An 11,863-nucleotide genomic window follows, 5' to 3' on the forward strand; every position below is an offset into this window, starting at 1 on the left:
TCCCAGGGCCGGCGCTGCACTGTCCTGACCTCGTACAGCGTCAGGACATAGTGCGCGCACTATGAACTAACGCTGTACGCAGTCAGGTGACAGAGCAGCGCAGGCCGGGAAGACAGGGGAGCGCGACTTCTGCCGGAGGTGGAGAGGAGCCGCGGTGAAGGAGAGGTAAGAGATGGTTTTTATTTTAATTTGATCTGAGGTCTGATGGGGGTCTCACTATGTGGGCTGATATAAGGTCTGATGGGAGTCTGACATGAAGAGCTGATGTGATGTCCTGATATGGGCCACACCCTGTACACTAGATTGACAGGGCCAGGCAGCCTTCACTTTCAACTGCCGGCCCTGTGTGCTAGGGAAATCTTGCGCCGTTCAGTATTCGGCGCAGGCGCAGTGAGGAAGCTGGCAGCCGGCGAGCGCCCATTTACTCACTGCGCCGAATACTGAACGGGATGGCGCAGGCGCGAGATTTACACGGCAGACAGGGTCGGCAGTAGGAAACCAACGCTGCCTGGCCCTGTCAATCAAGTGTAGCAGGGCGTGGCCAGAGGTGGGAGAACGAAGCCTCTAGGAGCAGGGGCAACGACCCCCCATGCACCTAGAGGCTAATTAGCATATTATAAAAGTTATATATTTCTGGAGTAACAGGGGCATAGATAAAAGTAGGAATACGCTAGTTAGGTTCAGCTGACATTAGCACATCGCTAATGTCAGCTAGTTTAATAGGATTAATTCTGGTGACAGAAACCCTTTAAGCCGTTCCATAGAATCTGAACTATGTGGCAATGTACAAGCTTGACTGCTGCTCCTTTCAAACAGGGGACATGTGGACCAGACACTTTTGACTTATCCTATGGATAAAGCGGTCATTCTGGGACAACACCTTTCAAAAGGGTTAAAAGGACAATAATGGCTCAAAACCAAGGTAAAGAAGGCAGGGCTGTGAAAACTGCTACTAGGATTCCTACTAGTAATTCTAGTCTGGATTTCTCTAGTCCAGGCATGCTCAACCTGCGGCCCTCCAGCTGTTGTGAAACTACAACTCCCAGCATGCCCTAACAGCTGTAAGCTGTCCAGTTTAGCAACAGCTGGAGGGCCGCAGGTTGGGCATCCCTGCTCTAGTCCCTCCATCTTGTACTCACTTTGTCTGTGTCTTGTCCAACACAGTTGACGCTGACCACACTGCTGTTGGCGCGCAGCCACTGAAACTCCTTTAACATCTGTGCACCTTTTGGTCCGTGCTCATAAGGCAAGTAAAATAAGTCGACAAGTAACTGTAAATCCTCCAGGGTGAGCGCTTCAGCAGTGTAAAGGGGCTTCTCATTAGGACCAGGGATAAACGGCTCCTTGTTGAACTGCTCATCAGTCTGCATTGGGGCGATGTCATTACACACGTCCTCCTGCATACAGGATTCAGAGGACTTGCCTTCGCCAACGCTCTCTTTATCAGTGTCCATCGGCTTCAGCTCCTCTGACATTTTAGCCTCGACAATGTCTGTTAAGATTTGGTTCTTATTAACGTCTTCTATCTTTTCAACCACCATCTCCATGGGTTCCTCGTCCAGTTGCTTCTTCTCCTCCTCCTCCTCTTTTGGAGGCATTGGTGGGTCATCGCTTCCTGCGGTCCCTTGGCTCATAATAGGCAGCTGGTAAACCGTCGTAACAGTCGTTGATGCATTGAGGCATGAGGTGGAATTTAACGGCGCCATTCCGACAACAGTGGCTTTTGCGCCGCTATGGGCTAATTGACGGTCTGGTAGAGAGAAGAAAATAAAAAAGTGTACATTTCAACAGGCATGGCTGATAGGCATGAAATGCTCTTCAGAATTTTTTATGAAGCAGACCATACACTTCATACTGCCTTTGGTGAACTCCATACACATTTGATGATCATGCGTGTATTGCTTCAAAACGCCACCGCAAAACAGCATTATGAAATCTACTGAGACTCACAGGTCTTTCCTACAGTCAGGGAACATAAGGAGGCCCTATAGACAAAAATAAAGGGGTGGATTTGGCTGACTTTATAAGGTGCATGGCCATCTTTAGTAGTATAGACAATAAGGGCATGGTCACACCCCAAATGCATGCATCAGGATCCTGGGCAGAAATTAGGCTGCCACAATAACCCACATGCATTGGAGGTGGACGGACTGTTAGCAGATTGGAGGAGGATTTCAGTACGGAATCCATGCTAAAGTTCTCATAAAACCCTGATATGTGTGTGGCCCTTAAGGGTATGTTCACATGGGATGGATGGTCTGTGGATTTGTCATTGCAGATTCATATGCGATAATTTTTCAGCGTATTACAGTTCCAGCAAAGTGGATGACATTTTAGTAGATCTCATTAGCACACTGCTGAACACCACCGCAGTGTAAGGTGACCTGCGGTGCAGATTTTAACGCTGCTTCACGCCGCAGATTTCAGTTTGCAGAGAAATCTGCAGCAAGGCATCAGCAAAATCTGTGAGAAAAAGCATGCAATGGATGTAGATCACTATGAACTTACTGCTATACTGAAGAGGCACACCAAACTCTTGCAGCCAGTCTATCAGCGCCAATTTAAGAGCCATTTGGGGACTGTACAGTACATCGGTTTCTAATTCTTCATCGCTGCCTTCATTCTCCAATTTAATCTGTATGGACACGGTGCTGTCTTCACTGTCAGCTGCAAAGAAAACATACAATAAGTGCACGTGCTGTATGTATAATGTATCAGACCAGTGGAGGAGGAGGCGATTTGCACCCTCTGACTACACCTGGATCATTATAGAGCGCTATACTTACTCATTACAACATCTTTCCTCACGCCATTCATGTTAGATTTATACCAGGTAGCTAACGTGTGGATTGCGACATAGTTTGGCTCGAATTCACAATTTGGGTTGGTTAAAACGCCATTGAGCCGTGGAATAAGTTCAGTTGAGCGGCCTTTGTAGGGTCCGAGGAAAAGTCTCTTCTGATCGTAATCATTTGCGTGGATGTTGTCCCAGATCAAGGGTGACCTTTTGATAATTTTGGAAACCTCTTCGATGGATTCCACGGTAATGTCTTTAGAAACAACCTTGGGACCTGATAGAACCAAAAAGCGATTATGACCAAGTAGCGGCGAACATTTATATAAAAAAATAAAAAAATGGAACGACATTGAGACATGTGTTGATATTTATTGATTTTATACAGCAGATGGTAAAAAGAGTTTAAACCTCAGCATAGACAGACATAAGCTTAAAAGGGGTCCCCCCATATGCCCAGGCCCCTCACAGAGATTGTACTTACCTGGCTCCTCAGCAGCACAATGGAGAAGGAGGCAGTCTCTCCCTCCCCACTGTGCCACCATTGAGAAGAGAGGGAAAGGACTGTTGCCACTGCGCCACCAATAAAGATAATTAACCTGTTATTACAAATGTAGGATGCAGGTGTCGGCGGTATTACATACAGCGCCCTGTCAGAGGTCGGTATTGCAGCGCCCTGTCATAGAGGTCGGGTGCCGGATATGTGATACCGCCGGCAGCCGCATACTACATTTGTATTAACAGGTTAATTATCTTCATTGGTGGCGCATCCAATCGGTGCCCCAGCAGTGAAATTAAAGTAAAAAAAATAAAAAATAAAAAAATTAAAAAAATAAAAAACACTAAAATATTACGTTTAAATCACCAACTTTCCCAATTTTACATATAAAATATATAAACAATAAAAAAATAAACATGATTTGATTATGAATATAGACAGGCACACTTCATTTGGAGTAACCCAGAGATGTCTAATCTATACCATTTGTATATACATTTATTGATCAATACAAATATAAGTTAAAAAGGATTAAAATATTAGAAATATAAAAAAAAAATTTTTTATATGAAAACAATTCAATACTAGGGATGAGCGAACCCGAAATGTATTTTTCGGGTTCGGTGTTCGGCGCTTTTTGAAAGGCTGCAAAGCAGCCAATCAACAAGCGTCATACTACTTGCCCCAAGAGGCCATCACAGCCTTGCCTACTATTGGCATGGCTGTGATTGGCCAGTGCAGCATGTGACCCAGCCTCTATATAAGCTGGAGTCACGTAGCGCCGCACGTCACTCTGCTGATTGAAGCATAGGGAGAGGTTGCAGCTGCGATGTTAGGGCGAGATTAGGCAGATTAACTCCTCCAAAAGACTTCATTCTGTGATCGATCTGCAGCTGTGGATCATTGAAGTGCTGATATTGACTTGCTCACTTTTTTGAGGCTGCCCAGAGCGTTTTTATATCACTTTTTTTCTGGGGTGATCGGCGGCCATTTTGTGGCTTGTGGTGCGCCAGCACAAGCTATCACCAAGTGTATTTAACCATCAATAGTCTGGTTATTTTATGCTATATCCTACATCAGCTGCAGGCTGAGCCTGTGTCACCCAAGTGTATTTAACCATCAATAGTGTGGTTATTTTTTGGCCATATACTACATCAGGGGCAAGTTGAGCCTGTCACCCAGCGCCTAAAAAATAGACCTGACATTTCTATTCAACCAAATCTGTACTGTTTCAGCTGGTCAAGTTATTTGTAGTGACCGTAAAAGCAGACTTTTTGTTCTGGGTTGAAAAACTATTCCCAAATTTGCCATTCTCAAAATAACTAATTTCTGCTATATGAGGCCTACTTGAAATCTATCCCAAAAAGGATATCTTACATTGAAGGTGCTGATAGTGTCATTCAGAAAAACCTAAGACACATGCTACCGTGCAGATACAAGTCTAATTCTGTGATTAAACCTATACCTGTCACACAGCGCAAAAAAAAACAGGTCTCACATCTCTATTCAACCAAATCTGCACAGTTTTAGCTGGTCAAGTTATTTGTAGTGACCGTAAAAGCACATTTTTTGTTCTGGGTTGAAAAACTATTCCCAAATTTGCCATTCTCAAAATTGTGGTGAACGGGAACAATGAGGAAAACATCTAATAATGGACGCGGACGTGGACATGGTCGTGGTGTTAGTGGACCCTCTGGTGCTGGGAGAGGACGTGGCCGTTCTGCCACAGCCACACGTCCTAGTGAACCAACTACCTCAGGTCCCAGTAGCCAGCAGAATTTACAGGGATATTTGGTGGGGCCCAATGCCGTTCTAAGGATGGTAAGGCCTGAGCAGGTACAGGCATTAGTCAATTGGGTGGCCGACAGTGGATCCAGCACGTTCACATTATCTCCCACCCAGTCTTCTGCAGAAAGCGCACAGATGGCGCATGAAAACCAAGCCCATCAGTCTGTCACATCACCCCCATGCATATCAGGGAAACTGTCTGAGCCTCAAGTTATGCAGCAGTCTCTTATGCTGTTTGAAGACTCTGCTGCCAGGGTTTCCCAAGGGCACCCACCTAGCCCTTCCCCAGGGGTGGAAGACATAGAATGCACTAACGCACAACCACTTATGTTTCCTGATGATGAGGACATGGGAATACCACCTCAGCACGTCTCTGATGATGACGAAACACAGGTGCCAACTGCTGCGTCTTTCTGCAGTGTGCAGACTGAACAGGAGGTCAGGGATCAAGACTGGGTGGAAGACGATGCAGGGGACGATGAGGTCCTAGACCCCACATGGAATGAAGGTCGTGCCACTGACTTTCACAGTTCGGAGGAAGAGGCAGTGGTGAGACCGAGCCAACAGCGTAGCAAAAGAGGGAGCAGTGGGCAAAATCAGAACACCCGCCGCCAAGAGACTCCGCCTGCTACTGACCGCCGCCATCTGGGACCGAGCACCCCAAAGGCAGCTTCAAGGAGTTCCCTGGCATGGCACTTCTTCAAACAATGTGCTGACGACAAGACCCGAGTGGTTTGCACGCTGTGCCATCAGAGCCTGAAGCGAGGCATTAACGTTCTGAACCTTAGCACAACCTGCATGACCAGGCACCTGCATGCAAAGCATGAACTGCAGTGGAGTAAACACCTTAAAAACAAGGAAGTCACTCAGGCTCCCCCTGCTACCTCTTCTGCTGCTGCTGCCTCGGCCTCTTCTGCTGCTGCTGCCGCCTCGGCCTCTTCCTCCGCCTCTGGAGGAACGTTGGCACCTGCCGCCCAGCAAACATGGGATGTACCACCAACACCACCACCTGCGTCACCAAGCATCTCAACCATGTCACACGGCAGCGTTCAGCTCTCCATCTCACAAACATTTGAGAGAAAGCGTAAATTCCCACCTAGCCACCCTCGATCCCTGGCCCTGAATGCCAGCATTTCTGAACTACTGGCCTATGAAATGCTGTCATTCAGGCTGGTGGACACAGACAGCTTCAAACAGCTCATGTCGCTTGCTGTCCCACAGTATGTTGTTCCCAGCCGGCACTACTTCTCCAAGAGAGCCGTGCCTTCCCTGCACAACCAAGTATCCGATAAAATCAAGTGTGCACTCCGCAACGCCATCTGTGGCAAGGTCCACCTAACCACAGATACGTGGACCAGTAAGCACGGCCAGGGACGCTATATCTCCCTAACTGCACACTGGGTAAATGTAGTGGCGGCTGGGCCCCAGGCGGAGAGCTGTTTGGCGCACGTCCTTCCGCCGCCAAGGATCGCAGGGCAACATTCTTTGCCTCCTGTCTCCTCCTCCTCCTACTCAGCTTCCTCCTCCTCTTCTTCCACCTGCTCATCCAGTCAGCCACACACCTTCACCACCAACTTCAGCACAGCCCGGGGTAAACGTCAGCAGGCCGTTCTGAAACTCATATGTTTGGGGGACAGGCCCCACACCGCACAGGAGTTGTGGGGGGGTATAGAACAACAGACCGACGAGTGGTTGCTGCCGGTGAGCCTCAAGCCCGGCCTGGTGGTGTGCGATAATGGGCGAAATCTCGTTGCAGCTCTGGGACTAGCCGGTTTGACGCACATCCCTTGCCTGGCGCATGTGCTGAATTTGGTGGTGCAGAAGTTCATTCGCAACTACCCCGACATGTCAGAGCTGCTGCATAAAGTGCAGCCCGTCTGTTCGCGCTTCCGGCGTTCACACCCTGCCGCTGCTCGCCTGTCTGCGCTACAGCGTAACTTCGGCCTTCCCGCTCACCGCCTCATATGCGACGTACCCACCAGGTGGAACTCCACCTTGCATATGCTGGACAGACTGTGCGAGCAGCAGCAGGCCATAGTGGAGTTCCAGCTGCAGCACGCACGGGTCAGTCGCACTGCGGATCAGACCCACTTCACCACCAATGACTGGGCCTCCATGCGAGACATGTGTGCCCTGTTGCGCTGTTTCGAGTACTCCACCAACATGGCCAGTGGCGATGACGCCGTTATCAGCGTTACAATACCACTTCTATGTCTCCTTGAGAAAACACTTAGGGCGATGATGGAAGAGGAGGTGGCCCAGGAGGAAGAGGGGTCATTTTTAGCACTTTCAGGCCAGTCTCTTCGAAGTGACTCAGAGGGAGGTTTTTTGCAACACCAGAGGCCAGGTACAAATGTGGCCAGACAGGGCCCACTACTGGAGGACGAGGAGGTGGAGGATGAGGATGAAGCGAGTTCACAGCGGGGTGGCACCCAAAGCAGCTCGGGCCCATCACTGGTGCGTGGCTGGTGCGTGGCTTGTCCTTACCTCTGGGCAGCCTGGCACACATGAGCGACTACATGCTGCAGTGCCTGCGCAACGACAGCAGAGTTGCCCACATTTTAATGTGTGCGGACTACTGGGTTGCCACCCTGCTGGATCCCTGGTACAAAGACAATGTGCCCACCTTACTTCCTACACTGGAGCGTGATAGGAAGATGTGCGAGTACAAGCGCACGTTGGTAGACGCACTACTGAGAGCATTCCCAAATGTCACAGGGGAACAAGTGGAAGCCCAAGGCGAAGGCAGAGGAGGAGCAAGAGGTCGCCAACGCAGCTGTGTCACGGCCAGCTCCTCTGAGGGCAGGGTTAGCATGGCAGAGATGTGGAAAAGTTTTGTCACCACACCACAGCTAACTGCACCACCACCTGATACGGAACGTGTTAGCAGGAGGCAACATTTCACTAACATGGTGGAACAGTACCTGTGCACACCCCTCCACGTACTGACTGATGGTTCGGCCCCATTCAACTTCTGGGTCTCCAAATTGTCCACGTGGCCAGAGCTAGCCTTTTATGCCTTGGAGGTGCTGGCCTGCCCGGCGGCCAGCGTTTTGTCTGAACGTGTATTCAGCACGGCAGGGAGCGTCATTACAGACAAACGCAGCCGCCTGTCTACAGCCAATGTGGACAAGCTGACGTTCATAAAAATGAACCAGGCATGGATCCCACAGGACCTGTCCATCCCTTGTGCAGATTAGATATTAACTACCTCCCCTTAACAATATATTATTGTACTCCAGGGCACTTCCTCATTCAATACTATTTTTATTTTCATTCTACCATTATATTGCGGGGCAACCCAAAGTTGAATGAACCTCTCCTCTGTCTGGGTGCCGGGGCCTAAATGTGTGACAGTGGCCTGTTCCAGTGGTGTGTGACGTGATGCCTGATTCTCTGCTATGACATGAAGACAGATTCTGCGCTGACATAAGGCCAGATTCTCTGTTACGGGACCTCTCTCCTCTGCCTGGGTGCCTGGGCCTAAATGTGTGACAGTGGCCTGTTCCAGTGGTGGGTGTCATGAAGCCAGATTCTCTGCTATGACATGAAGCCAGATTCTTTGCTATGGGACCTCTGTCCAGTTGATATTGGTTCATTTTTATTTTTTTAATTTTTATTTTAATTCATTTCCCTATCCACATTTGTTTGCAGGGGATTTACCTTGCTGCCCTTTGCAGCCCTCTAGCTCTTTCCTGGGCTGTTTTACAGCCTATTTAGTGCCCAAAAGTTCGGGTCCCCAATGACTTCAATGGGGTTCGGGTCCCGAACATTTCCGGGAAGTTCGGCCGAACTTCTCGAACCCGAACATCCAGGTGTTCGCTCAACTCTAATCAATACCCATCATTAGAATATAGGGATCGACCGATATTGATTTTTTAGGGCCGATACCGATAATTTGTGAACTTTCAGGCCGATAGCCGATAATTTATACCGATATTCTGGGTATTTTTATTTTTGAGAAAACACCGTGCAGGACGTTTGGCATTTGCCAGAGAACACCAAGATTGGCAAATTCGCCACTGGCGCCCTGTGCTCTTCACAGATGAAAGCAGGTTCACACTGAGCACATGTGACAGATGTGACAGATTCTGGAGACGCCGTGGAGAACGTTCTGCTGCCTGCAACATCCTCCAGCATGACCGGTTTGGCATTGGGTCAGTAATGGTGTGGGGTGGCATTTCTTTGGAGGGCCGCACAGCCCTCCATGTGCTCGCCAGAGGTAGCCTGACTGCCATTAGGTACCGAGATGAGATCCTCAGACCCCTTGTGAGACCATATGCTGGTGCGGTTGGCCCTGGGTTCCTCCTAATGCAAGACAATGCTAGACCTCATGTGGCTGGAGTGTGTCAGCAGTTCCTGCAAGACGAAGGCATTGATGCTATGGACTGGCCCGCCCCTTCCCCAGACCTGAATCCAATTGAGCACATCTGGGACATCATGTCTCGCTCTATCCACCAACGTCACGTTGCACCACAGACTGTCCAGGAGTTGGCAGATGCTTTAGTCCAGGTCTGGGAGGAGATCCCTCAGGAGACCGTCCGCCACCTCATCAGGAGCATGCACAGGCGTTGTAGGGAGGTCATACAGGCACGTGGAGGCCACACACACTACTGAGCCTCATTTTGACTTGTTTTAAGGACATTACATCAAAGTTGGATCAGCCTGTAGTGTGTTTTTCCACTTTAATTTTGAGTGTGACTCCAAATCCAGACCTCCATGGGTTGAAAAATTAGATTTCCTTTTTTCTTATTTTTGTGTGATTTTGTTGTCAGCACATTCAACTATGTAAAGAACAAAGTATTTCAGAAGAATATTTAAATTAACTCAGATCTAGGATGTGTTATTTTTGTGTTCCCTTTATTTTTTTGAGCAGTGTATATACCCTCTATCTACTTCATAGATTTGTTTTTCCCTTAACTTCCCTTTGGCTACCGGAGGTTTTTTCGCGTTTTCATTTTTCTTCCCTATTTTTCGTGAGCCCTAACTTTTTATTTTTCCGGTCACATAGCTGTATGAGGGCTTATTTTTTGCGGAACAAGTTGTACTTTCTAATGCCACCATTAATTATGGCATAAAATGTAGTGGGAAGCGGGAAAAAAAATTCCAAATCTGGTGGAATTGGAAACAAAAACGCAATCACTCCATCGTTATACGGGTTTTATTACCACTCAGTTTTGTTTACGGCAAAACTGACCTGTGACCTTCATTCTCTGGGTCAGTACGATTACAACAATACCCCATATGTATAGGTTCTCTATGTCTAAATAGTGTAAAAATAAATTTAAGCTTTGAGAAATTTTTATTTATTTTTTTACATCACCATATTCTGAGCACCCTAAAACTTTTTGATACTTATGTCTACTGAGCTGTTTAGAGGCTCATTTTTTGAGTAACAATTTGTACTTTCAATTAATACCATTTTGGAGTACGTGTGACTCTTTGATCACATTTTAGTAAATTTTTTGGGGTAAGAGAAGCAATGAAAAAATGGCAAATCGGCCATTTTGAACCTTTTTTTATTACGCCATTGGCATTTTTTTATTTTAATAGTACGGGCATTTTTGGTCACGGTGATACCCATGGTGTTTATATTTATTGTTATTTAGGTATTTATTTTAATTATATGGAAATTTTTAAACATTTTTGTTTTAATTTTTTGTGAACATTATGTGCCTCAAATGAGCTTATTACTTTATTTTTTTTATTATTTTTAATTTTGGTCTATCAGAAATTTTTTATTAGTTTATTTGGCTTACTTTTGCTCATTTCTTATCCTGGCCTGCCATCTGGTGGCCAAAAACGAGATTTTTGTAAAACTTACCAGTAAAATCTCTTTCTCGCTCTTCATTGGGGGACACAGAGACTGTGGGTATAGCTATGTCCTCTAGGAGGCGTTGACACTAGATAAAGCTGTTAGCTCCTCCCCTGGCAGCTATACCCCCTCCAGCCTGGAGAGAGAGCCTCAGTTTGTGAGAAGCAGTAGGAGAAGTAAGTAAACCAACGAAAAAACAACAATACTGGGTGTGTGCTGTGTCCCCCAATGAAGAGCGAGAAAGAGATTTTACTGGTAAGTTATACAAAAATCTAATTTTCTCGCCCATATTCATTGGGGGACACAGAGACCATGGGACGTCCGAGAGCAGTCCACAGGGAGGGAAAACCACAGACACATGGAGCAAGCGCACCTACAGGCAACTAAGAACTGCCGCCTGCAAGACCATGCGGCCCAAGGCAGTGCCCGCCGATGCATAAGTATGCACCTGGCAAATTTTTGTGAATGTGCGTAAGGAGGTCAGTAGCCGCCTTGCACAACTGCGCGGCCGAACCTTGAATCCTCCGAGCCAAGAGCGCCCACCGCTCTGGTGGAGTGAGCCGTGACACCTTGCGAGGACCCTTTCAGAATGACAAAAGAGGAGCCCGTACGCCGGAAGGAACTGGAGGCTGGCAAATAAATCGTCAGAGCCCTGACAACGTCCAAATGGTGTAACTCCCGTTCCCTAGGGTGTGAAGGGGAGGGACACGGTGATGGAAGGACAATTTCTTCATTGAAATGGAAATCAGAGACCACCATCGGGAGAAGGAACGAAAGGCCGGAGGACCGCTTATCCCTGTGAAGAACCAGGAAGGTTCTCTGCAAAAGAGCGCCCCAACCCGGACACCCGTCTGATGGATGCGATAGCCATAAGGAAAAAAAACTACATTCCAGGACCAGAGTCGGAGAGACATCTCCCGCAAGGGTTCAAGGGGGAAATTCCGGAAACGGTAATTGGCCCACCGAA

The 11,863-nt window shown here is 47.7% G+C and overlaps 1 protein-coding gene across 1 annotated transcript in view; it reads right to left on the reverse strand.

Moving 5' to 3' along the window:
• Positions 1-11,863, reverse strand: part of OGA (O-GlcNAcase) — a 104,420-nt gene that overhangs the window by 27,239 nt on the left and 65,318 nt on the right. The window contains exons 7-9 of the mRNA XM_040435858.1: positions 2,787-3,071; positions 2,509-2,667; positions 1,140-1,750 (exon numbers count right to left, since the gene is read on the reverse strand). Of these exons, the coding sequence (XP_040291792.1) occupies positions 1,140-1,750; positions 2,509-2,667; positions 2,787-3,071 (1,055 nt within the window). The remainder of the gene's footprint in view (positions 1-1,139; positions 1,751-2,508; positions 2,668-2,786; positions 3,072-11,863) is intronic.

This window comes from Bufo bufo, chromosome 6 (assembly GCF_905171765.1).
Source record: "Bufo bufo chromosome 6, aBufBuf1.1, whole genome shotgun sequence".
NCBI lineage: Eukaryota > Metazoa > Chordata > Amphibia > Anura > Bufonidae > Bufo > Bufo bufo.